Raw genomic sequence first — 26655 nt, forward strand, 5'->3', positions numbered from 1 at the left:
CATTGTCTCTTTAACCCTAAATTCATCATCTCACATTGTCAGATGAACCTTCTAAGACCAACTTCAATTCACCAAACCAAGGTTCATCTCATGTAGTGATTCTGGACTCGTACATAGATATTGAGTAGATGGTTGATGTACTCATCACTCCCTTTTGAGGAAGTATTTTTGATAAAAATTTGATGAAATCTTTACTTTAAATTTCTCCCTTCTATTCTTTTTAAATTTTTAGAGGAAGTAAACGGGAAGAAATAGTTTCCTAATAGCGTTCGTAGACCTCAAATTTGAAGTCGAGTTTATTTAATGTAAAACACCGCCCTCCTATCCATCCGATCACAAATCAAAAAAATCGAACGGTTTGAACTTTAAACGGAATAAATTGTTTCCTAATACCGGTCGTAGACCTCAAATTTGAACTTGAGTTTATTTAAGGAAAAACACCGCCCTCGGTCCCCATTCTTCATGGCTTCAACCCTAGATATTTAATATGAGTATCCAAATCGGGCTTGATTTAACATTTAATATTGCTTTTTTTAAATAGTGATTTAAAAAATTAAGGGTTAATATGTCATTTTATATAATAATATATGTAAACTACAAAAAATTAAAAAGTATTGTAAATATAGTGTTTTTATGATGTGTTGATAAAATTTCTAAATACGATTGAAGATGACATCTATTGGCTGTAGATAGACCTTTGAATGGGCCGTAAAAGAGACAACCAACACACGAAGCCCATCTGCCGAGTGAAATAAAAGCCTGACCACCAGTCCAACACAAATATGACAAATGGTGGCCTCCAAATTTAGTTTGTTTTAATATTATTGAGAAATATGTTTTTCATTATAATCCAACTTTGGCCGCATATAACCAATTCAGTCCATTGCCAAATTTAGTTGACAAAAGAGCCAACTCCATTAAAACAAAAATGGATTGGTTCGTTGACGCTATTGTCGATTGAAACTTGAAAAGTTGAAAGTTATATACTCATAATCATCAATGGCAGAGGTAAGTACGGCCAAGGGTGGACATATTGATGTATTTTTTTTAGGTTTTTATCCATTTTTACCCACCCTAAATTTCAATTTTTGCCCACAATAATATGTTTATATTCATTTGACGTGCGTTCTAGCGTTGATTTCTTAGAATTAAAAGGAATCAATGATCTTACTCAATAAATGATCGATATTAGAAGACATATTATATACACACTTATTTATAGACTTTTGATATTGACATTGTCGTAACTGTTACAATAGAGAGAGCATTTCATGCCATGAAGATAGTTAAGAATCGATTTCGGAATCGAATGAGCGACCAATGGTTAAATGATAGTTTAGTTGTGTATATTGAGAAATATGTTTTTGATGCTATTCCGAATGAAGTCATCATGAAACGAGTAAAAAATATGGAAAATATATTGTCGAGAACATTTGTAAATTGACTTTTAATTGTTAATTACTTATCACTATTATATATATTTTAGTGTTATTTTTCGTATTTTGAAAAACATAAATAACCTCAAAAAAAATTATTTTAGGACACTATTCCCGAACCCCGCTTGATTTTGTTCAACCGTCACATAAATTCTTGGCCCCACACCCCTGTTCATAATCATCACAAAAACCAAAGGAAAACTAAGATTGAATCTTACATATATGGTCAAAATACATAGAAGAAGAAAACAAAGAACAGTATATCAAACACATCGTTAAAAATGCATAGAAAAATAAACAAAATGGACAGTATGACAGTATCATCAAACACAACTTAAAAAATCTTTTATGTTTTTATTGATAAATTCAAAAAAATGCACATCGAAAGACATGAACAGTTCCATCAAACACATTGCTGCCTTCAAATATGCCAATAAATAAATAAATCTAAAGACAGGGACCTTCTTCTACGTGGCTTCATCTTAACAATAACACGTAAACGCATACATCAGATCAATGGCCAAAAGCCAACATAGAAATGTGGGCCCATCCTAGACAACTTCTTCGTTTCCTATCCTCCTTCCTTCCTTTCTTCAATCTCTATGTACATATATAATTATATATAGAGTCACAGAGCCCAACCAAGACAAGACGGGGTGAGGAATCAGAGTGATCTTAATAGAAGCAATAGGATATGGCAAGAAAGGCAGCTTTGTTTGTGTTGATGTTGGTGCTCGTGACAGTGTGTGAGGGTGGAAATGCACCATTCGTCGTCTGCAACATGACGTATGATGGGCTAATGTCTTGCAAGCCAGCAATCACAAAGGGAAGTACACAGGAACCAACAAAGGAATGTTGCCAGGCTATTAAAGGGGCTGACTTGAAATGTCTATGTGGGTATAAGAATGATCCCATTTTGGTTCAACTCGGGATTGATCCTGCTCTAGCCTTTGCTTTGCCTGGCAAGTGCAAAGTCTCCCTTCCTCCCAATTGTTAAGGTCTCTCTTTCTATCTCTATCTCTCTACCGTACCTGCAAAACATGATTATGATCACTTCAAATGTAGATGTTGATCTCTATTAACTTTTCTTTATTTGTGTTCTATCAGGGTGTTGGCTTGTGATCTATCAGCGGCCTAGTTCTTGTGACTTGCACGAGGGTGTGGAGTTGGAATAATCTTTCCACCACAGATATGCATATAGTTGTTATGTGTAATAAGTGCTATGTCTGCTTTTAAGTGTCGAAAATCCTTCGGGTATATGTAATTGTGTTGTGAACTGGGGTTTGCTTACTACATTTAGTGTTTCTTCCACCTATTTCTCCTCTCTTTTTTTTTCTCCATGGTTCATGTTTTTTTGGTTATTAATCAGTATCTTGTCTAAGAGCAACTCCAATGGGGTTGCTAAATGGGGTGGTATACCAAGTTAACTTCCATTATAAACTCCCAACAGAGAGAAAAAACCTCTCTCCAATGGGATTGCTATATGAGTAGGTAAAATAGCATTTCTCTCTGCGCTATAACTACCAACCTAGAAGAGAGAAGGCAACTGCTGATGCACTTTTGCTATGCTTCATTCTTGCCGAACTTGATCCACGGCCCACGAGCGAACCGGCGACCTTCACCTTCCGCATTTCTTCTGGGCGGCCTTCATGTCGTAGCTTAGCTTCTGAATGAGGACGAGAACCACATTCTAGAACAATCGGATGGGTTTTAATTAGATGGATTATTGGGCTTCAATTAAATGGGTTTTATTTGGAGGTTATTGGGCTTCAATTAGATGGGCTAAAGACACATTAACTTAAAATGAATTTAAATTACATTAATTTAAACATAATTTAAAGTAGTACATTCCATGCTCCAAGTCTATTGATTTCATGTAGTTGCCACAAGTGCTGAATTTAATCCGACTTGAGGTGAGTGTGGGTTTCACTTATCCTAATTCGGCCCAAACTTTGAAACATCTCTTCAATTGCACTTCCACGCGACACCAGTATAGTACAGGAGGATGAGAATCGATATCATAAAATATAGTGTCAGTGGGTCCTCCGTAATCCTCGATTATCATTTCCTCTTCATCTGCTACTATAACTACCATCAATTCGAAGTCGTCATTGGAATCCTCTTCAATATGAAGGATATTTTCAAGAATGTTTGGAAAATAATTCATAACGTAAAAAATTAGAGAGAAGTTGAAATTTAAATAACATAGAACTCAACGGGAATGATGAAACTCAACTAGATAGTTAGCATATTTATAGAAGAAATTTTTGGTGGCAGAAATTTTTTAATTTTGAAATTAGACGGTTTACATTTTGTATAATTTTTTTTAAAACAGTTTTCAGATTTAAATTTAGGCAATTCCATTTTTAAAGTATTAAAATTGAGATGTTAAATATTTATTTAATATGAAAAAGTGAAACATGAGACTCAATTAAGTAGGCTTACATTGAATAGTGTTTTACCAACCCAATTATAGCCACTCTCATTAGAATGAAAAAAATTTACCAATCCATTTTAACACCATTCAAAATGGTATACTACAATTATACAAATCCAGTATAACTCCCATTAATTTTTTTTTAAATACTGATAAAAAAAAACCTCTCATTGGAGTTGCTATAGGCAGTGGATTGGGCGAAGTGATAATCTCCTAATGGGCCAATGATTGATTGACTGGGCCAATAAGGGCCTCATATGGGCTGCTCTACTACTCAGGCCTGTTAATAATGGGCTGTTCTACAACTCAGGCCTCTTACTAATGGGTCATTTTCCGGAAGCAAGAGCTCACACATTAATTTTCAATAATTTTTTACCCAATACCCAGTGTGCACCAACAAATGACAGTAACTGCGGGTTACACAAAAAATGATTATTCGAAAATCTCACGGGAATCCCACCCATTGCCGCAGAAGATTAACCGTAGTATCATACTGTGTTGTCCGCGAGGCTTTTGGAAGTTGGAACCACACGAAACCCACCGCTTATCCAATTACCATGCCCATACAGATTTAAAAATCCTCAGAGATGCGAAAAGCAACCCGATTTGTACTTTGAATGGAAGCGTGTGTCAATAGTCCATTTACATTTCAAGTCCATTCAGGACTCTAGAACTTCTTGCCCAAAACCATTTTTTAGACGACACATGTCAGAACCATTTTTTAGAACTTCATTGGTTACATGGTTCAAAATATTCTACGCTGCTACACGCAAATATGCAACTTGCAGGAATTAAAATAACACTATAACAAGGCACAAAACCAAGATGGTGCACTGCCGTCAAGTGAGGCACCAAAGTAGAGTCGTAGACAGACACTTTCCGTCCAAGACATCCTATAGGCCCATAATCCTTGTTCAACCCATTTTATGGCCCACTAAAGTACATAACTTGTTTCTTGAACATCTAGCAATCGGACAAGTTAAAGAATGACCGACAAATTCATACTATCATACCACGTAGACCTTCACGAGAGAGAATTTAGGTAAAAGGATTAAACAACATTAACAAAAGCTGACAGCTGTCTGTTAAACATAATAAGTTTTTACCAAAAATAACTGACCAACATGAACAGTATTCAATACGAGGTCCTCTAAAACCCAACTGATCACCTAATCCCAACAGCTAGAGAGAACTTTCTTGCCAGAGGTCCCACCACTAACATTCAAAATATAGCCAAAATAAACATCACTAGTTTGAAAAGATATCAGGGTTAGGATTGATAGATTAATCAAACGACACCTACGCCTCCGCAGTAGCACACTTCTTGGCAGGTGAGCAAATGAGCCAAACGAAGCCATAAGGATCCTTCAGCTTCCCAACACGCCCACCACAGCACGCTCCCTCCTCACCTTCAGTAATATGGCCTTCTGCAACAGCTCCAGCAGCAACAGCCTTGGCGACGGCAGCTTCCACATCTTCAGTCTCCAGGCATAGCACACATCCAGATCCCCCGGTCTTCAGCCTGGTCAACCCATAGATCACATGCGTTACACGCCACTCAAAAAAGAGAGAACAGACACAAATTTAACAAACCTTGTCTACGCCTAAAAATTGACAATCATTTTTCTTGAACCACGACAAAAACAACCAGACGACTTCGTATACCGGTCAAGCACAATTTGCAGGCAAAAGCTAGAATAAAATAGTTAAAATAAGAAACAACATATGGATTGTTTAAATAAAAAACTGAAAGCGCTATCCAAAATCATGATAGGAAAGATCTAACCAAAATGAATATAAAAAACTGAAGAAGAAATAGAAGCCTGGCCAGATACATATTAAAATAAAACTGTCGGAGGAATAGAATATATTATATTATAGAATTCTTTCGCAACAAAATTGATCCTGAGTGATTATTAACAGTCTACGGAAGAAAAACGGAAAATAACATGTACAAGCTCGTAAATAGAAGGAGTATGGAGAGAACATGCAGACAATCTTTTGCACTGCTAGATCTGAGAGTAGAGAAACCACATAAACTATGAACACACAAGTCTAAAGTAGGTATATGAACCAGTGCGTGACTATACGAGAAGTGGAAGGGGCTTACGTAGTAGCAGAGTTCGCTTCAACGTCGGCGACGATGATTGTGGAGCCGGCGAGCTGGAGCTGGGCGGACAGGATGAGAGGGAGCTCCTGCTCAGCCTTGCGTTTCGGCTGGGTAGTGCGGTCCAGCTCCACGGCACCAAAAGCAGCTTTGTAGAACGCAACAGCGTCGTTCGCCTTAGGTGCCTCCACCAGCAACTGCTGCTTCACAGCAGTGAAAACCACAGCCACGGCTGCCTTCTCAGATTCTCCATTCTGGACCTCCTGTTGCGCCATTAATCAATCTTCGAGAGAGAAGTGAAAGAAGCTTTCTAGGAAGCAGAAAAAACTCAAACCCTAGGAGAGAGAAACGAAGCACTACGAAAATGAATATGATATGGGCGGTGGTGGTTGTGTGGGGGTTTTATAGAAGCGGGGAAGGGGAACCGTTTTCGCCTTGCGAGGACAAAACGGGTACTAAATAAATTTGTAAGGTTAAACATTACCCTTGATTTATGACATTATTTACGAGTTAAACCCATGAAATGCCAAAAAGTTCCAATCCATTCTTTTACCAAAATGCCCTTACCTTATCCGTACACAAATGTCGTCTCTTGCAGTAACCGAACCGGTTCGCCTTTTATTTCTTATTGCATTTTTGTTAAATCGTACACAACTACAGATCTCATCCGTTGATTTGTGAGCTTAGCGAATCATGTTATAGGTCCGAACACACTAAACCACTCCCGGGGCTCGAGTCTTATCCGATCTGATCTATTTATATTAGAATAGTAATCATGCATTTATAGCGAAACAACAGCCACAACCGTCACCCAATAATATCTTTTATTATGATGAAATATTTGATATTTCTTTGTCAATTAAAATTCAAAAGGGTTAGCATGGCTCTTAATAGTTCAATTAAGAATCAGCATCAATTGTAAACTAACGAGTCATTAAGAAAGCAATGGTCTCTCGTCTTCTTATTTTTTTATATATAATTATAAAAGTATTTGATATATGCTCAATGAAAATAGTGACAAGATCAACTCACAATTGTTGTCTGTATAAGTGGACTAATTTTGTGTTGTGGGTGACACAAGTTTAAAGTTGTGAAGAGACATATAAAAGTGGTATGTAGATGTTCGATGAAAAATGCAAAACGATAGTTCATTGAGAGAACATTAATAATTGTGACAATACAATCGAGTCACTAGTTTAAGTGATAAAAATGATATGTATCATCTTAATAATTATGGTTCAAATTCCTTTCATTGTTTCGGAAAAAATGGTTGTGACAATAATATAAGGAAATACATGCATGCTTGGTGAGATAAGTATACTATGTGAAACAATTATTAGTTAATAAGGGGTTTTAGGTATGCATTTATTTTTAGAGGAACACCTTTTTTTTGTTATAAATCGGATACTCGTGATAGTACCGTATAAAATTCAATCCAAACAAAGTCGAAGAGGTATTATCCGCTATGGATTTAAGGCTTGCACATTTTTTTCTTCAAAATGCTACTATTGAGTGAGAGATTGTATATTTACTTATAAACTACCTCAATGGCATACGTATTAACACTTTCGTTATTAATCCATTGATAAGTTTCTTTATCTCAAAAGAAAATTAGGTGGTCGGATTGACATTAGATGATATCCTCAATTATGTTGAGGATGTTGGCACAATAGAACATGTGAGTTAAAAGGCCCTCGAAAGTGTGCTCGGGGAACCTCTGCAATGCTTAAAGTCAGCATACTATCCACCCAAGTCAGTATGCTACCAATTGGGGAGTGCTCCATGCTCTTTCTCAAGTAGCAAATAAAATTTCAGGGTTAAGAATTGTTTACCTATCACTGGAGGTCTCATTTTTTTATTAGTCCGTCTTCTGTCAAATGGGGGTGTGATTGGTGTTCTCTCTTAAGTAGCAAGTAAAATTTTAGGGTTAAGAATCGTTTAAGTATCCCTGGAGATCTCTTTTTTACATTAACTGGAGAGTTATGACTTTGGTTGGAGTAGATCTCTTATTTATTTATTTATTTTTTGATAGATTTACAAAAAGGTGTATGTACGAGGATCCTCGCTAAGCATCCATGGTTGAATGGTTAAAGCGCCCAACTCATAATTGGCGAATTCGTAGGTTCAATTCCTACCAGATACACGCCAATGGGACCCTCCAATAAGTCTTTTGGAATTGGCTTACTAATTCGTTTCTTAAATGGAGTTGTTATCCTTTAGGGCTATTAGCTTCGTCCAGGTATTTGGTTACTACGAGCTACCGAGGTGATATGCTCGGTCCTATTCCAAGTATTACTGCGATGCTCTATTCGGTTATCATGCCCTATGGGTGTGGGCTCTTTGGATGCCTTTATCTTGGCTGGACTCCTGAGCTCTATCTTGTCGGTGACCGAGGAGGCTTATCCGTTGAGGCATTAGTTTGGTAATTTTGTTTTTACGTGTGAAGATTTAAGTGGTGGGTTATTTTGGTACCATAAATATTGATATTTGATAGTGAAAAAAAGGGGAAATTTTTTTTTTTTCCCCCGAGCGAGTGAGATTTTTTTAGTACTATTTTTTGGTTCGTCTCCGAGCAACGCATTTGCCAAAATCCAAAAGCAGACGGACCGTTCAGTAACAAAAAATGTTGCAGAGCAGCTTCAGTTTCTTGCCCTCAAATCTGATCAGCACTTATGCTCCTAATCTTCTATCGCTGCCTCAACTCTTCCTCACATCAAAACTCTCCTCTCGCTGCCAGTATCATCAGTGTCGGCTAAAACAACCCAGGGAAAAGCGGCAGTTGTTGGCACTATGTTCCAGTTATACGGTCGGAGGTGGATTTCCAGATGAGGGATTTGATATGCCAGAGAGAACAAATAGTAGTAGTAGTAGTAGTAGTAGAACCCAAGAACAAAAGCCCCAGAAATTAGACCCTGCCCAGTATGAAGCTATTCTTAAAGGAGGTGAACAGGTCACTTCTGTTCTTGAAGAGATGATCACCCTTGTAAGTTCTTCGCTACAATTTCTGTTAATTATTTGTTCTTATTTGGTCCCATATAATATTAACCTGAATATTTTCGGAATGCGAAGTATATGTTATATTCTGGAAATTGTCAGCGTTAAATAGTGATTTTCGTTTTCTGTGTGTTACTAGCAATCCTGATATTCAGCGGATTTTTGGAAGAATTGGGTTCGCTATTCAGCGGGGATTGGCGGCCTCCCTTGTGGCACGCCTGCCTTAGGGCTGTTGTCTTGTTTTCCTCTCTCAATTTATTTAATTTAAGTTTGCTATGTGGTTAGGTTCTGTAATTCAAATTTCTCATTCCGCATTGTAGCTTGCCCTTGATATGAATATTGGTACATGTTTTTGAGGAACTTTGTTCTTACTGTGTTTTTTTTATGTATTTAATTGATTTTCAAATTCTTCTTATATACTCCATGTAACCTTGTCAATTTCATTAATGTTGGGCAACCTTATCCTTCGCTTAATAGTGGACTCTTCTCTTACTTTATGTCACAAGATGTATGAGACGAATTTTGGTCTTTTGTTTTAGGCTGTCTCGTAGGAGATCTATGAGATCTGAGCAATTAGCATTCTTATTCCATGATTTTGGCTGATAAACTTTAAGGTTGTTAAATGCTTGTATCATTAAAAGAGATGAGATTGATTCTTGTATTTTCTTTCCTGCTGCATGATTGAGAGTGAGATGTTAGATATTAAATGTTTTATTGTATTGTATTTCCAGGTTCGGACTTAATTGTAGACATCAAAGTTCTCTCAGGTTATGTGAGCGGTTGGCTCTTTTTTTACTTATATGTCAAATATTGTAACAAGTTTCGTTTCCGAAATCACTCCATCATCAAAATCGTTCCATCATCTGAAGGACGCATAATACCCTTAATAAGAGACTGTCGTCTAGTCTACCCTGTACTCTTATTTTTCTTTCCTGGGCATCTTTTTCAGTTGTTGGGGGATGAAAGAGTACTTTGTTTAATTAAATGAATTTATTACTTAGAAATGTTTATTAAATTCTCTGAAACTCTTGAAAGCCTTGTAGGTTTGTCGAATGTGTGAGTAAGGGTACGTAAGGATACAGGTAATATAATGAAAAGAAACAATACCTTACAGTATCAGTGCACCCCTAGTTAAGCTACTGACGATTTTTTGGCTCTTCTAAAGAAACATGTCTTATCAATTACCTTGTGGAAAGTAAGTGCTTGAGGTAGTGATTTCACACCTCAAATTATTTCGATTCCAGTGATCTGGTAGAACTTACTGGTTGTGACAATGGTTAATAATATAAAAAACTAACATGATTTATTTTGGCAATTCAAATTTGGCTTTTGTTTTTCAGGTGTTGTAGTTCTCTTTTATCTGGCCTTTCTATTAGTACTCCACAGCTCCGTGGTTCTGTTTTTCTCACTTTTTACAGATCCATTGACTTCATTGTTTGGGCTTTTGATTGACATATCAAATCTATTTAGGAATCAAATAGTTCCTTTGTGCTTCTAACACGCTTATCAAATCTATATACGTGGCTGCAGTTGGAAGAAACAAACACGGATGAAGCATCTGAGGAGGTGGCAGTGCAATTGGCTGCACATGGAGTCATTGGGAAAAGAGTGGATGAAATGGAATCAGGGTTTATGATGGCATTAGATTATATGATTCAAATTGCTGAAAAGGATCAGGATGACAAGGTAATAGTGCTATGGACTCTTTGTCAAAATATTGCTTTCAGTAAATTTCTACCAGACTTGTTTCAATAAGGCATTTATAGCAAGATGTTCATAAATCGAAAACTGAAATTAACCCTCAATGATATTGGATCCTATAAACAATAATCTGAAACTGCAATTTGTCATTTGTCAGCGCAAAAGAAGGATGGGATGTTTGTTACGTTGCACTTTCTTCTTGTTCTTACTTTTGGATCATAAGCTTAAAAGTATTGGTGTAGATTTTAACTTGGTAATTTGGTGCTTATCTTAACCATAAGAAATAAGAAATTTGTTCGAAACGGCAAAACTAATTACTTAATTAGAAATTGGAACTTCAAACAGTGTTATTACATTTGCTTATTTATAGGTAATTTCTTCAAATGTATCAGCCTGCTTGAAGGGCATACATGTTGGTTGGTGCCTTTGACTTATAATATTACTGATCTTGAACACATGTGGACACTTGCAAGGATATGAATGTTACTGACTCCTTTTTCGAGGAAATCCATTGACTAGTGATGTATTGCCCACTCATGCTGCCCTGTTGCTTTCTGGCTGTGTAAGGCTACTTTCAAGATCTTCTCCTGTTGAGACCGTAATATTAGTAAACACGTCAGTGCCTATGTAATGAAAGATTATGGTTAACATTATAAAAGATCAATAGAAAATGAATTATCATTACTTGTCCTGAGAATCAAAGAAAAGAGAAGTTGTGGAGCTTTGTTCATATCTGCAGCTTCTGCCTTGCCCATGCATGATTCCAGTTGTGTTTGTTGGCTATTTTTTTTTTATCCTCATAGTTTCAAATAATTCCTATAATTGGATGTAACATCCACTATTTTATAAAATTTCCAATGTCAGAGTTCATTATGTTTCCTCATGAAACTTTCTTAAGACGCAGCTTTTTTTTCATGATTCACTTTCTTTTACCTGACTAGTTTACTGTGAGATCTATGGATGGATTTTGAATATCTGTACATGGTTTGTGTTCAGCGAAAGTCATTATTGGAAGTGATCAAGGAGACTGTACTATCTCATCTTGCAAAAAAATGCCCCCCACATGTGAGTATTCTTATCTATTCAAACTTTGGTTAAAATATATAGTTCCAATTATAACCATGCATCAAATTGTTAATATATTCTTTACTTTTGAGTTTTAGGTTCAAGTGGTTGGTTTGCTCTGTAGAACTCCTGAGAAAGAAAGCAGACACGAACTACTCCGTCGTGTGGCTGCCGGTGGAGGTGTTTTTGGAAACAAGAATGACACCAAAGTCCATCTTCCTGGGGCAAATCTTAATGACATAGCTAATCAGGCAGATGATCTACTTGAAGTAATTGATCGAAATATCCTTCATGCCTTTCCCTTTCTGACTTTACTGTTTACAATGTATAATTATCACTGTGTTTAGTGTACATCTGTAAGGGGCAATTTGCTGACTAGCCAGAGAGAGCAGGGGTGTTTGTATAGGGAAGGGATATGGATAGGGGGCTAAGGGGTTTAGATCATCTTAAATATAGAGAACTGCAGTTCATGGTGATTGTTGAATACCCAGCCTTAGTTTAAATGTAAATCCATAAATTTTCAACCTGTCTCTCAGCAATGTCTTCACCATTAGGCTCACTATCTAAACATGGCACTGGATTTAGGTTGATGCTAGTGAATACCTTTCTCTAGCATAGTTGCAGGACTATTATCTTTATCTCCAGATCATCTTTAGCACTAAATATGACTGTCTCAGCTTGGAAAATCTAGTAACTACTTAGGTTGACATAATAACTTTCATCTTTTTCTGCAAGTCTCCTGAAAAAAGCCCAGCTGATGCAGCAAAGCCAAGGTCACTTTAAGCATAGCTTAATATTTCTCTGATTTTCAAGCATAGGTTTCTTGTTTATGTGCTGTTTTGATTATAGGAATGAAAGACGTGATTCTGTTATTAGAGCCAGTCAAAATTCAGTCCATTTTTCTCTGCAAACCAGAAAGCTACTACTCACCCACCTTAACTTTAATACTCTAACATGGAAAGGAAATCTACAATAGCCATTGTAGAAGCAGCATGATGATGATGATGATGATGATGCTTTGTTAACAAGCATTTCAATCATAAGAACATACTGTGTAGTTTAATAGCTAGACCGACATGTTTTCGTGATCTCATGTTTCATCTGGTAAAAACAAAAACGGAAGTTGTATCCTCTCTCTTGAATCTCAAATTTGAACTAACTTTTTTATGGTAATGTATAAAAGTCACTCTGTCAAACTAGATGGATGTTTCTTATAATATTCTTTCATGAATATCATTCTATGTTTTTCCATTTTGCAATCCAATTATAAGCACATGCTTGACATTTTTTTCTTCTTTTGATTTAAGTCGCTGCAAAATAGCTGTTAGATTTTCCTAGACACCACAACTAAGTGGAAACGTTCATTGAATTTATTGGGTCAATAGCCCATTTTGACTCTCTATTTTTCCCTCTTTTACTTTTGTGGGTCATTTTAATCATTCAACATTCACCAATACATTTCCAGTCCATGGAAACTCAGCCAGTTGTTCCAGATCGGAGACTACTGGCAAGGCTTGTTTTGATCAGAGAGGAAGCTCGGAATATGATGGGAGGTGGAATACTGGATGAGAGAAATGATCGCGGCTTCAAGACACTTCCTGAATCAGAGGTATGCAACAAATACAATTTATGGGTTTTGACGAAATTATATAGCTAGCAAATGCATGGAATCTATCCTTTCAGATTTAATTAACTGGGATCAAGGAATTATCTTCCATTTTGAAAGAAGTGTACAAAATTTTGTTATCACTATCATCAATTTTGTTTTACATCATCATCAATATCTTTATCATTGTCGGCATCCGCCAATTTAGTTTTTTTTTTTCATTTTTCCCCCCCTGTCTGCAGGTGAATTTCTTGACCAAATTGGTAGCTTTGAAACCTGGGAAAACTGTCAAGGAAATGATAAGAAATGTAATGCTGGGGAAGGATGAAGGTGCCGACAATTCTGGCAGTGAGGAGGATAAAACTGTGGGCAAACGAGTTTCTGGTGGAATTGCTGGAAGAGTGAGTTAATTAAAAGCTCAAATAAATTTTCTTGTGATATATGGACATGTAAATTTAGTATGCATGGGTGCTTGACATCTTTATTTGTGAATGATTAGTTTACCGACTCTTCAAAAATATGCAGGCAAGTGTTACAGGACGAACACCACGTCCTGTACGTCCTGGAATGTTTCTTGAGACTGTCTCCAAGGTATAATTTTCTAGTTTATGCTGTTACTTTTATGTTGTTCTGAATGCATTGCTACACTTCATATTAGGATGGGCTACATACTGGGAAATAGGAAGGGATAGCACTTAACTAATGATTTTGTCCATGCCTTCAGCCTTCTTAGCTTTCGTGGATTCACAGTCCTATGATTTCCTCTTATTGAAATAGCAGTAAAGTGCAATGTCACTTAAATCAGTGCTAATGTAATATTCTTGGATTTGTAGGTCTTAGGTGGTATATACTCTGGAAATGTCTCTGGCATTACAGCGCAACATCTAGAATGGGTAAATCTTACTTGTCTGAATGTTCTGAGAACTCTCTCCCCCCCCCCCCTCCCCCCTGCTCTGTGAATATTAATGAGCATAGGAAAATTTGTTTCAATACCAGATTGATTATCTAAATTCGGCTAGTATAATTAGAAAACAATAGTTTTCTGCTGCATCATGTTTCCTTGAGCCGAAGATTTACTACCCTTGTTGCATTTTGCATGTTGTGTGAGTGGCTTTGTAAAATTTTATCCCGTACTAAAATCTCTTTGATTTTCAGTTGTATTCCTTGTCATTTTTCCAGTTCCTCACTCATTCTTTTTCACTTGCCATGCATCCAGGTTCATCAAAACACACTTCAAGTTCTTCAGGAAATAGCATTTTAGTTTTGCTCGTGGCAGGTGATACTTATGCCCCTCAGTACGAGCCCATTTTTGATCAACTTTGTGCTGCAGTTAAGAAAGGACTTCTTAGGTTCCCAAAAATCAAATATCTAGTTTTATATTATTGGCCCCAGGAGCCTAGTTCTGTATATATGTTGAACAGAAAGAATTCTGTGGAATGATTTAGATTGAAGCAGTCTTTGCAGCCTAAGCCTGCGCTTGATGCACATGTTTGAAAAGGTAAAAAAATGGTGATTTCTGCAGAATCAATTATTTTGTTTATTATATTATGATTGCTGGATATAGTTTCTATGAGTTGAACATATTCTACATGGAAAGTTAACAGTAGGCCTGTAGCTAAACCAGATGTGCAAGTGAGGCATGGGATTGCAATGACCTTATATTGGTATACAATACACTATATTGTATTTTTAGATTCTGAATGAATATTAGGAAGACAATGGAATGGAATGTTGAAAAATTTTCAGGTAACTGAAATTCCTTCAAAGAGGACTTGCTCTCGCTAAAGCAGCAACTGGTGGTTTAGTGATTATAGCTTTGAAACCTTCATACGCCATGCCTTGTTCTCTATCTTGAGTAGAAATAACGTACAAGCGTCATAAATTTGTTCTCCAAAACATAGATGTGTTATTTTTCTGATCACTGATAAGTTTCTTTTTCATTTCAGGTAAAAGGGCCAACGTACATCATTGCACTCAACCTTCATTCTGCTTTTCCCAGTAATCCAACATTTCTGGGCTGGGATCTCCCTCATGACATGCACTATAGTAAGTAATGTTAATCAAATCTCAATGATACACCATATCAAGCTCATATACTTTTGTGTCACACACTTGAATCAGCTAACTATAATGAAGATTCAAAATCCGGTTATCAATTCTACTTGATAGCCATTGTGATACTGTGATCAGTTGTAGACCTAGGTAATGATTTCAATGTTGTGAGGAGTAGAAGCAAACACAGCAAAGATTGCTACATATACCACCCTCAATAATTCACAATGCTTTTTCCTCACAAAGTCACGTTACACAAGCATTCCCACACTTTTAGTTCTGCCTTTCCGATAAAGCAAATCATATATACATATGTATTCATACCCTTTGGATTGAAGACTTGGACACTTACTCTTGCTTGGTCCACTCTGCCCTACCATTGATGTCCTCCTTTTCGCTTATCGTTCATTACCTCCATTGAAAGTACAATAAACAAGGTGAATTTTCCCACATGAGCCCTCCTCTTTCACCTTCATATACTACAGGAGATCAATCACCAGTTTCTCTAATAATATTGGAGATGTTACATTATTAGTCTTTTCTGGTACTTTGTTGGAACTTATCTGTTGTCTGCTGCGAGTGTTGCTAGTTACTGCTGCTGGAATTCCTCTACTTCCTTTATGTAGTTGGCACAAGAAGAGAACACTTTAATGGTGTTGCTCTCAGTTTTCCCTTTTCAATGGCAAACCATATGTTGGACAACAGTGGGGATCAAAGAACCCACACCTTCTTTTCTCGTCCTATCCATTACCAACCTAGGTCCAGTTGGAACCGACTTTCCATCCCCACAAGTGCTGCTCAGAAACCCATTGCCCAACTAAGCAATATGATATTTTTTTGGGTGACCATGGAAGTACCTAGCCCACCATGTCTTTTGGATAGTTGAGTGGGCGTAAACCTCTGGTCGTCAGAATAGTTCGCACCACGCACCATGTTGGCGACTGGTAAGATTGAGTTGAAGTGCAAGTAGGAAGGGCCCGAAAGTGGGACAAGCGCATGGAACAATGATTCCATAAGGAAATGTCCCAGTTGATTGGTTCGAACTGTTAATCTCGAGTGTTATACGTTTTAAGTATGGAGAGATAAACCAAGTAAGGCATCGGTATGTGGTTGCAATATAAGATGACATACTATCAAAACAAAACACACTAATTGCTTCAAATTCCTCGTAGTCTCTCATACTGAATCATGGTGATGGTGTTTGAAAGGCGGATTTAGTACTCTTTTGTATCCTGTCAATGTATTAAATGATAGTGAAAAAGGGTTGGTTTTAGAAGGAACCATTAGGTTATGATTTCTTGTCCTTGCTTTTTGATCTGTGGTCCCTCTGTCACATGGTTCTCTATGCTGTTTGATACCCATGTGTTTAGCCTGAGAAAGGTAGACAATGAAAATAAAACCATGTAGAATTTAGATTTAACAATTCAATTATTTTTTAATTGGTAACTTCCATTGAAATACTATTGAAGTTTACTGAACATTATACCCGAATCATTAGTTGAAATGGTGTGTATCATCCTAGTGACCAAGGTTCGAATTTCTCTCTCCGTTAAAAAAAGAAAAGAAAAGAAAAGAGTTTATTGTACATTGTTATTGTTCTTGAGTCGACGGCAAATGCATATTGGTAACTAGAGGTTAATGACATGATGTGTTAGGTAGGACATTAATTCCAAAAAAATGTTATTTCTGGAAATTAATGAATGTCACCTAAAGTGTTAATTATTTATGATCACTTCATAAGCCCAATCAATCAAGATATTAAGAAGACTTAATTAATCATTTCAAAGCTTCAAAAAGGAAAGGATGGGATAGCACCTTGACATCATGTTCTGTTTGATATGTTTGTTTTTTAGATATTTTTTGTTTTTATTTTTTGAAAAGTAGAAAATAACTCCAAAATGTTTGATATTGGTTGTTCATTTTAGAAAACATGGGAAAAAAAAAGTAAGTGATTAAAAAGACGTTTATTTTCATTTTCTGAAAAATGAAAAATATAAAACAAACTGAATGTGCCCTTATCACCTCAATGGGTTTATCTTCCTCTAAAATTCAAGAAAATTCATCAAATTGGAATTTTCCATGAAAGTGTTTTAAGGTTAATTTAAATAATCAATCCAAACACGGGCTTGGTTTCTTCCATGATTATTAATTTTTTAATTAGTGAATACTGTTGCATTGGTTTTGAACTTGGAAGTTTAAAAACTCAACGTTCATTGAAGTTTTGATGAACGTTACAAAGAAACGACCGTTACTGTAATAAACTGAAGCTTTTTGAAAGGCACGCAAACTTTATGAATGTGGGGCTTCAGTATTGGAAACTTGTCAAATCAGTCCTGCCACCTAGAATGACTATATTGTCCTCTTCCAAATAACTTTAAAGATAAGGTTGGGGGTAGATATGTCAATGTATAATCCAACGGAGATCCATCCACAAGTGTGGGACCACCCGTTCCCACGCAAAGAAGGATTTCAAAATCAGTGAATTATAGACAGACGTTAAAGGACAAATCCGTCACAATTTGAATTCTTCAACACTTTGAAGGCTCTGACAGCTCTACCCGTCCCCCATGCTTTCTCTCTTCTGCTTCTCCATGGACTCCCTCCCACTCGCTGAAAATGGGAAATTGAATTTATAATAAAGAAATTCAGCGACGAGAAGATCGCCAAAACAGAGAGAGAATTCTCGTAACTCTCTCTCTGTTTTCTTCATCAAAGCTGCAATCGGAATCTTGTGGTACGCAAAAATGTCAGGCTACGTAGGTATTCTTGTGTCAGATCCATTGCTCCAGAACCAGTTCACTCAGGTCGAGCTTCGCAGCCTGAAGTCCCATGTAAGTTACCGGGAGCGATCCAGAATCTCCATGGATGTGTTCATATACTCTTGCTCTTTGATCTGTCGTTTCGGTTCAATAGCTTTACGTTTCTTACTGACATTTCACGATCGATGATTTTCATATTTTTTTCCTTTGCAGTTTATGAGCATGAGGAGAGAGAGCGGGAGGTTAACGCTGAAGGAGCTATCAGCAAAGATGTCGAGATTGAAAGTAGTGGGAGAGAATCTGACGGAGGAAGAGAGAGCATGTCTAATTCAAGATTTGTACCAGAATCTCGACGATGAGGTTGATTTCGAGTTCTTTTTGAAGGTGAGCTATACTCTTTTCTCGTTGTTCTTTTTTTACTTTTCCGTTTCAATCAGAATGCGTGTGCTTAGTTTGCTGCTCTCCGATGTTATTTGATTTGCCAAATTTTGAACTGATGGTTATTGGTTAATGGCTTTTCCGCCTTTGAATTGAATTTTTGGCTGTAAATTTAAAATAAATGAACTAATCCGTAGATGCTCGATTTGGCTGTTAAAATAAATGATGGAAAAGGAAATAAGCTTACTGATGTAATGATTTCATTTTAACTTTTTTTTTCCCCTGTTATTTGATGCGTAAGAACACAGAATCAGCACCCTAAATGTGTTTGATATTGTTGATATATTGCTTTTCATGCTCTAATGAAACCCAATAACATGTTTCCTTTCTCTTTTAATTTTAATTTATAATTTATCTTGTCTTCATGTTCTCTGCTATTTGATAAGCTAAGTTTAATGATAATGGGGAAAAGATAAGAGAATTATTGGATGAACTAAAGCTTTTGGTCATGTTAGATTTATTTGAAGCTCCAAGCACATGCTAGTGCAAGAACTGGCAGCGATGGAAAAACTAATTCCTCAGCATTTCTCAAGGCTGCAACCACTACACTGCTTCACACAATCAGTGAATCTGAGAAGGCATCCTATGTGGCGCATATTAATAATTACCTTGCGGATGATAATTTCTTAAAGAAATACCTGCCTATTGATCCTTTGACTAATGATCTCTTTGAGATTGCAAAGGATGGGGTTCTTCTTTGGTAAGTTCTATTTGACGTTCTTATTTGCTTTTGGTTTACTATGTTTACCTTATAGGCAATGGGTTTATAGCATGTCACTTTGATGCAGTAAGCTAATTAATGTGGCAGTTCCTGGGACAATAGATGAAAGAGCTATTAACACTAAGAGAGTGCTCAATCCATGGGAAAGGAACGAAAATCATACACTATGCCTCAACTCTGCTAAGGCTATTGGATGCACTGTCGTAAATATAGGCACACAAGACTTCATCGAAGGAAGGGTATGAATCCATGCCATTCCATTTTTAAATCACCTCATTTCCTCAAGCCTGACAGCTGCTGGGGTTGATTGTATAGCATAAAAAAATGTGAACGAATTATTTTCAGCATTTCTATTTGCTCATGATTATTATTTGGTTTCATTTTCAGCGGCATCTTGTGCTTGGAGTGATTTCTCAAATCATTAAGGTAAGGTTTTTATTGGTGTCAGCCTAATTTAACTTCTTGTGTTGATGTTATATTAGATTGTGAAGTTGTTAGATCTCAACTTCCGTGAGTATATACGAAAACCTGCACTGGGAATTAACATTTCTTGACACTCTTAATGATAATGCTGTTGTAGATACAACTTCTGGCAGATCTTAATTTGAAGAAAACACCTCAGTTGGTGGAATTGGTTGACAATAGTGAGGTAATTCTTTTTCTTTTATTTGGTTGGCTAAGGGACACTTGTTCTTTGAATAGGTTTGGGCATGTGGTTTTACATTATTAGTTGTACTGACACTTGCGACTTGTCACCATTCCGGATTCCAAATAAATAGGATGTGGAAGAGTTGATGAGTTTGCCTCCAGAGAAAATCTTACTGAGGTGGATGAACTTCCAGCTAAAGAAGACCGGATACAAGAAAGTGGTCACAAATTTCTCTTCTGATGTAAAGGTAAGTACTGAGATATATGTCATTTTTTCCTGTCCGGTCTAGATATCACAAGTAGATTCATCCATTTACAAAAAATAAATGGAATGAGCTAGATTTTGGTACTTTTTGTCAGTTCAATAGCACATCTTTGCGATAAAATGCATAAATTGTAGGGAAATGCATGTATAATGTATTGTTGAATATTTCTGCACATGTTGATGCTTAAATTTTGACAATGCCAGTATCCATTATGACATACTACCTATACTACTTGTAGGACGGGGAGGCTTATGCTCACCTTTTAAATGTTCTCGCCCCTGAGCACAGTAATCCATCTACATTGTCTGTAAAAGATTCTTTAGAAAGAGCAAGGTTAGTTCTAGAACATGCAGAGAGGATGGGCTGCAAGAGATACTTAACGGCAAAGGACATCGTTGAAGGTTCCCCAAACCTTAATCTTGCTTTTGTTGCGCATATCTTCCAGCACAGGTAATTTGCTATTTCATAAGGGAAAGTATTTCTTATTTATCTGGGAGAAATTAATCCCTAGATCAATGTTCAATATGAGCTTATGAATGATGAATATGCTTAGAATACATCTTCCATGATTCTGATATAACTGTAAATATGTTTTTTTTTCTATGCGAAGTCCTGCTTTCAGGAATTTCCTTTGTGAATTTTGACATTATTGAGTCTTATATCCCCCATGCAGTATCATCTTACGTATGCAAAACGTGCTTATCTCATGAGCAGTTAATGACGTAAAAACTGATAACTGCCCTGTCTGCAGGAATGGACTTTCTACCCAATCAGAACAAATATCTATTCTTGAAACTTTGCCAGATGATATCCAGATTTCTAGAGAAGAGAGATCATTTCGTTTTTGGATAAATAGTCTTGGAAACTCATCATATATTGACAATGTTTTTGAAGATCTTAGAAATGGGTGAGTGATCTCTTCCTCTGTTGAAATAACCAGCCTCGAGTTTCCAAATGAAAGCTTCTTGATTGGAATGGTAAATGGATGTCCAAGTTTTCACAATTACTAAATTGATGTAAATATATTGTTATTTCTATGAAATGTGGACTATGCTGAAAATTTTGTAGTTATCGAGACCAAATTTAACCATCTCATTTTTCCCTTGTGTTCTTTGATTCATTTCCAATGTGGTGAAGTGAAATCTGTTGCTTTTCAGGTGGATACTACTGGAGACCCTCGATAAGGTTTCACCAGGAATTGTTAATTGGAAGGCTGCAAATAAGCCTCCTATTAAATTGCCATTCCGAAAAGTTGAAAACTGTAACCAAGTGGTCAAAATAGGAAAACAATTGAAATTTTCCCTGGTAAACATTGCTGGAAATGATATTGTTCAAGGAAATAAGAAATTAATACTGGGTATGTTCTCTATCTTGAATTTTGCCTTGATGATCCTTCCATCATAATGTGCCAAGTATATTTCTTCACTAATTCAGCTCATTTCGTGCATTATGGCTTAGCTTATCTGTGGCAATTGATGAGATACAACATGCTCCAGCTTTTGAAGAACTTGAGGCTCCACTCCCATGGTAAAGAAATTACCGATGCCGATATTTTAGTATGGGCCAACACTCTAGTCCGCAACTCAGGAAGCCAGAGTCGCATGGATAGTTTTAAGGTAATGTTGCTTTGCCCGGATTCTATTTTAATGCCTCTCCTGACTAGAGTAGGGCCTCACAGAAGGTTCTTGAGGTTTAAATTCAAGGCCTAAATGGGTTCAAATAAAAGTCAAACCCTGGCCTAGTGATACTTTCTATAAAGTTGTTCTCTAGCATTTTAGGTTGACAGGTACCTGTCCATTTACAAGTTATTTCGATAATGTTACAGGATAAGAGATTATCCGAAGGCATTTTTTTCCTTGAACTGCTAAGTGCCGTTCAGCCCAGGGCAGTAAATTGGAGGCTTGTTACGAAAGGGATAACTGGTATATTTTTTACTCATTTTTCAATCATACTTTTCATTAATTATACTCCTATTGGTGAACTTTTCTAGTAACTTATGCAAGGCAATTAATTCAGTTAGATTGGAAGATAGGACGATTAGGAAGAATGAAAATAAACATATATTATAGCTCATAACTTTGCACTGTTCATTGTTGATTACCGAGGCCAATTGACTAGACTTTTTGGTTCCTGAGTGGTTAAGTAGCTTCATTATTTCTCCGTATTGGTTAAGTTGTGCAAAATTTCTAATTCACGAGCATTTCATACTTCAATTGCGCGCCTACTCTATTATATTTTTCAGGAAATATGCAAATCTGATCTCTGTATGAGTGCTGGTACTGTAATATGTTTGGAAAATAATCGTGCTTATGCTTTATATGTGTCTACCTAATGCTGGTGCCTAGATGAGGAGAAAAAGATGAATGCCACCTACATCATCAGCATTGCTAGGAAGCTTGGATGTTCAATATTTTTGCTTCCTGAAGATATAACTGAGGTATTTTTTCAATGACCATGGTCTGCTTTTTTTTTTTTTTTAAGATTTTTATATTTCTGTTCTTGAGATGTCCGGAGTGCTGAACTAATACACACATACTGTTTAAGCACAATGCAACATTGCTGTGCACATGGGAAGTTTTTCAATTTAGTAACCTAATTTGTTTTGTTTTAGACTTGTTTTCTTTGTAGAGGTAACTGAAAATAGGATCACATATTTCAGGTGAATCAAAAGATGATTCTTACATTGACGGCAAGTATAATGTACTGGTGTCTGAAAAATCCTGTTGGAGAGAAACCATCCGGAATTTCCGATAGTGAGAGTGGTAGCCAAGTGGACACAACATCAAATTCAACAATAGATGACTCTGCCTCAGAGTCATCGATAGAGGATGGTAGCATATAAATGGTGAGTAACAGAAAGTTGAAACTCTGTTTCTCTTCATTTTTTTTTTGTTCTGTTTAAATTTCCTTCTGTAATCAAATTATTTTAGATTCAATGAGTGGAAATATTATGTATGACATTATAAGAATGAGAGTGTTTTGAAAACAAATTTTGTTGAAGCAATGCATATGTATATGTGAATATTTTCTCCTACTTCGCAGCCCCTAAAAAGTATTAGGTATTTTTTCCTTGGCTGGCAAGCCAACTCTTCTTCAACATTGAGGAGAAAAAGGAAAAATATGTTTGGTATTTTCAAGAACCCCATTGAATTATATGTGGACGATCCTTTTTTTTTTTTTAAACCCAGAATAATTCAGTAGACGTGTCCTTTGGACAACCCATTAAGTCCAAACGCAGGTTGGTCTTGGCACGCGCAAAACCTACATAACATGTTAGTTGGGTTGAGTCTCAGTGCAAATCACTTGAAAATAGTTGCGTTAACTTAGAATTGGCCAGTGGTTGGGAATCATCATGCTCTCATTATGAATGCTATATGTTGATGACAACATACAAAAACAAGGAGTTTGTCCTGCAACAGCTGATTATTCATACACAACGGATCTTTCAAGTGTAATAATAAAAAGAGAGTTGCAAAAAAATGTAAGGACGACACTTGTTGCTGAGTGAGAAGCACATTACTAAAGAAGAACAAACATGCATGTGGGTCCTGGGCTGCTTATCAAAAACACTAACCATAATTATGAGGGTTGGTTAAGGAGTCTAATTCTAAAAGCCATTGTTGAATTAATGTCAATCAAACTATAGGCAAGCTTGGCCCACACCCATGTTCTCCTTTCCTTATTGATTCAAATCAACTACTTACATGAATTTGTTGTTTTTGACTTGCTTGTCTGTTCATTTTTCTTCTCTTTCTATTTTGCACATGACATTAATTTACCCAAATTGTAAGCATCCTTGATGCTTTTCACACGGGGAAAAAAAAAGAAGTAATCTTTTCAGTTTCTGATCTTCTGTTATGTTTACTTGTTTAGGATAGATCCACAACAGACTCTCTCTTTTTTTCTTTTTTTTTTTTTATGTATTTTCGAAATCCTGGACTTTGAACTATTTGGGTGATAGTCTAGTTGGTGAATCTATTTGGGTTCATACTCGATTCCCATTGGAGTAATATACTTGTGGCTACGCATTAGGTTTTGACCAGACTTATCATGTCGTCAGGTGGAAAATTGTTATGCATGGCTTGAGAGTCCGAGTTTAGACACATATCGATTGTCTAAAAAACAAATTTGTATTGTGTCATTATGGGTTATACTTTTTCAATGCTATTGTAACTTTGATTGCTCCGGCGGTTTTGGGGTGTATGTAGGGGAATGCTAGCTTTGTATAAGAAGACAATGGAAAGCATGCTCTTCCAATCATCCAATCAGCCATGGAAATTTTCAATTTTTTTTTTGTCTTTTTCTTGGTGTTATATATCCATCGGGGAATTATTTTTTTAAGGCAGAAAAAAAAAAAAGACAAAATTACTGTTCAGTATGTTTATGGATCTTTTGTACATTAAATTTTGTTAACAGGGCTGACTCGAGTTAGTTGCAGATGAATCATTTTAGTTGAGAACTTAATTTTGGCTTGTCACATAAATGACCTAGCAAGCTATCTATACTTATATAAAGGGCAATTAATAAAACTAGAAGGAAGAAACGAAAGAAGAAATTAAAAGTTGGGTTAATATAATTTTTTGTCACTAAAAGATGTTCAAATTTCATTTTGGTCATTCAATGTTTAATTGTTTCAAAATGGCCACCCAAAGTTGTATTATGTTTCACTATAGTCATTTTTTATTACCATGTTGAAACATTGAACATTGTGATAATTATTATAATTAAACATATCACAACTTTGAGTGATCATTTTGAAACGTTTTAAAATTTTCGATTACTCACTTGGAACATTTGATCTTTAAGTTACTAAAATGAAATTTTGGACATCTTTCAGTGATCAAAAGTTCTGTTGACTCATTAAAAGTGTGTTTGGATTGAGAGATTTAGGGAAAATGAAAGAGGATGAAGATGAGGTTTCATTCTAATCCTCTTATTTGGATAAAATAAAGGAAGAGATTTGAGGAGAAAATTCCTCAATCCAAACACACCCCAAAAAAGATAATAAAGAGGTCCCACAAATACAATCCAAGTGGAAAGAAAGGGAGAATCGTGGGCGATCATATTCTGATGTTCATATGGTGGTTGGGGTTTGTGGTTTGCCTCCACTCACTCACTCACTCACTCACTCATATATTCCCCCGTCTCTCTTCCCTTCCCTTCGCCTTTACATTACATCTCTCTCTTTTTCTCTTTACACTCCTCTCCCTCTGGTTTTTGTGTTAGGTAATGTAGATTGTGTGTGTCAGAAACTGAATTCTTCTTTTGTCTTTCCCAGATCTCTCTCTCTCTCTCTTTCTCTCTTTGTAGTTTGTAGTTTGCAGAACACAACAGGTCCCCCTTTTCTAATTTGTGTCAGAAAACCAAATCTTTCTGTCAGAAACCATTCTTTCCTCGTCTCTCTTGATCCCATCGTCCTTAAATTTCCATACCCACAACACACTTTCTATATAACCCACATCCTCATCCCTCCCCTCAAAAACAAAAAGAAACTAAAATTTTCACCTAAAATTGTCTCCATGAATTCATATTCTCCAAGCAGTACATTAAAATCTAGGTTCACTAGAAGGTTCCTTCGAGCTCTGATGAAGATAAATAGTGGACAACAAACTGCTTCTCCTCGCGACGTCCATCGAAGATATCGGAGGGTCAGGATTGCAGCTGATAAATCCTTGGCTTTGGCTGTTGGGTCAAGGAGATCATGGAGTAGGGCATTGCTTTGCAAGATCAGAACCCAAAAACGACGTCACCGGCGGCGCTGTGCTTCAACCAGAAGGATTAGTAGTACTACTAGTACCCAAAGAGAGAAGTGTTTGGGTTTGAAAGGGAAATCAAGAGAGTTGCAAAAGCTGGTGCCAGGAAGTGAAGGTATGGATTTGTGTAGTTTGTTGGATGAGACTGCTCACTACATCAAGTGCCTTGCCACACAAGTACAGGCCATGAGATGTATTGCTCATTCTTGTAACTCTCCTTAATCGACCGAGCAGTCTTGCATAACTCAGTTTTTAGTTTATCTCAGATATGAGATATTCCAAATGTTAAGACGAACGTACACGATTTCATATACATCACGTGCGTGCATATTAATATTTGGGATAGTTGAGACAAAAAATATCGAGATCTTTAGTATTTTTGTAATTGACTTGTACCTAGCTACTATTACATACACCTACTATTACATATACATACATATATATATATATGGTATGGCGAGATGTGTAGTTAATTTGTATTTTGTGTATGAAAATAAAGTGAGTTTTTGCAATTCAATATCGAGTCGCATATGAATGTTTATTACTTAAGTAATAGTCAATTAATTGTGGTTTATTTGGAGTTAGAAAAGCCCCAGCTTAATTACTTTACTTTGAAGATAATTTTGCAGAGATGATATTCATAGTTATCATGTGATCACATTTATGTATAAC

The 26655-nt window shown here is 36.4% G+C and overlaps 4 protein-coding genes across 4 annotated transcripts; 3 read left to right on the forward strand and 1 right to left on the reverse strand.

Moving 5' to 3' along the window:
• Window positions 1–4902: 4902 nt before the first annotated feature.
• LOC119999713 (uncharacterized protein At5g48480) lies at window positions 4903–6354 on the reverse strand. Its single transcript, XM_038847430.1, has 2 exons — window positions 5984–6354; window positions 4903–5395 (listed from the first exon to the last, which is right to left on the reverse strand). The coding sequence occupies exons 1-2, from the start codon at window positions 6253–6255 to the stop codon at window positions 5173–5175; spliced, it is 495 nt and encodes a 164-aa protein (XP_038703358.1). The 5' UTR covers window positions 6256–6354; the 3' UTR covers window positions 4903–5172.
• A 2100-nt stretch (window positions 6355–8454) lies between these two features.
• Window positions 8455–15524, forward strand: LOC120000373 (protein PEP-RELATED DEVELOPMENT ARRESTED 1, chloroplastic-like). Its single transcript, XM_038848436.1, has 10 exons — window positions 8455–8963; window positions 10505–10660; window positions 11672–11740; window positions 11839–12009; window positions 13206–13349; window positions 13589–13747; window positions 13872–13937; window positions 14180–14239; window positions 14563–14844; window positions 15293–15524. The coding sequence occupies exons 1-9, from the start codon at window positions 8604–8606 to the stop codon at window positions 14605–14607; spliced, it is 1230 nt and encodes a 409-aa protein (XP_038704364.1). The 5' UTR covers window positions 8455–8603; the 3' UTR covers window positions 14608–14844; window positions 15293–15524.
• A 2389-nt stretch (window positions 15525–17913) lies between these two features.
• On the forward strand, window positions 17914–23264 carry LOC120000372 (fimbrin-2-like). The gene is made up of 14 exons (XM_038848434.1): window positions 17914–18229; window positions 18371–18541; window positions 19051–19295; window positions 19384–19555; window positions 19704–19742; window positions 19897–19965; window positions 20096–20212; window positions 20469–20680; window positions 20982–21137; window positions 21388–21587; window positions 21689–21846; window positions 22056–22152; window positions 22576–22667; window positions 22890–23264. The coding sequence occupies exons 1-14, from the start codon at window positions 18143–18145 to the stop codon at window positions 23070–23072; spliced, it is 1998 nt and encodes a 665-aa protein (XP_038704362.1). The 5' UTR covers window positions 17914–18142; the 3' UTR covers window positions 23073–23264.
• A 2071-nt stretch (window positions 23265–25335) lies between these two features.
• Window positions 25336–26500, forward strand: LOC120000832 (transcription factor IBH1-like). Its single transcript, XM_038848989.1, has one exon. The coding sequence runs from the start codon at window positions 25750–25752 to the stop codon at window positions 26203–26205; it is 456 nt and encodes a 151-aa protein (XP_038704917.1). The 5' UTR covers window positions 25336–25749; the 3' UTR covers window positions 26206–26500.
• Window positions 26501–26655: the final 155 nt, after the last annotated feature.

The sequence above is a fragment of the Tripterygium wilfordii genome, chromosome 6 (genome assembly GCF_013401445.1).
Source record: "Tripterygium wilfordii isolate XIE 37 chromosome 6, ASM1340144v1, whole genome shotgun sequence".
Lineage (NCBI taxonomy): Eukaryota > Viridiplantae > Streptophyta > Magnoliopsida > Celastrales > Celastraceae > Tripterygium > Tripterygium wilfordii.

Coding starts and splice junctions, on each gene's coding strand:
- LOC119999713 (XM_038847430.1), bottom strand. CDS start 6,255: ATGGCGCAACAGGAGGTCCAGAATGGAGAATCTGAGAAGGCAGCCGTG. Junction 5,396..5,983: donor GAAGCGAACTCTGCTACTAC/GTAAGCCCCTTC, acceptor TGGGTTGACCAG/GCTGAAGACCGGGGGATCTG.
- LOC120000372 (XM_038848434.1), top strand. CDS start 18,143: ATGTCAGGCTACGTAGGTATTCTTGTGTCAGATCCATTGCTCCAGAAC. Junction 19,556..19,703: donor AAGACTTCATCGAAGGAAGG/GTATGAATCCAT, acceptor TTTCATTTTCAG/CGGCATCTTGTGCTTGGAGT. Junction 21,138..21,387: donor TTTGAAGATCTTAGAAATGG/GTGAGTGATCTC, acceptor GTTGCTTTTCAG/GTGGATACTACTGGAGACCC.
- LOC120000373 (XM_038848436.1), top strand. CDS start 8,604: ATGTTGCAGAGCAGCTTCAGTTTCTTGCCCTCAAATCTGATCAGCACT. Junction 8,964..10,504: donor TTGAAGAGATGATCACCCTT/GTAAGTTCTTCG, acceptor ACGTGGCTGCAG/TTGGAAGAAACAAACACGGA. Junction 10,661..11,671: donor AAAAGGATCAGGATGACAAG/GTAATAGTGCTA, acceptor GTTTGTGTTCAG/CGAAAGTCATTATTGGAAGT.
- LOC120000832 (XM_038848989.1), top strand. CDS start 25,750: ATGAATTCATATTCTCCAAGCAGTACATTAAAATCTAGGTTCACTAGA.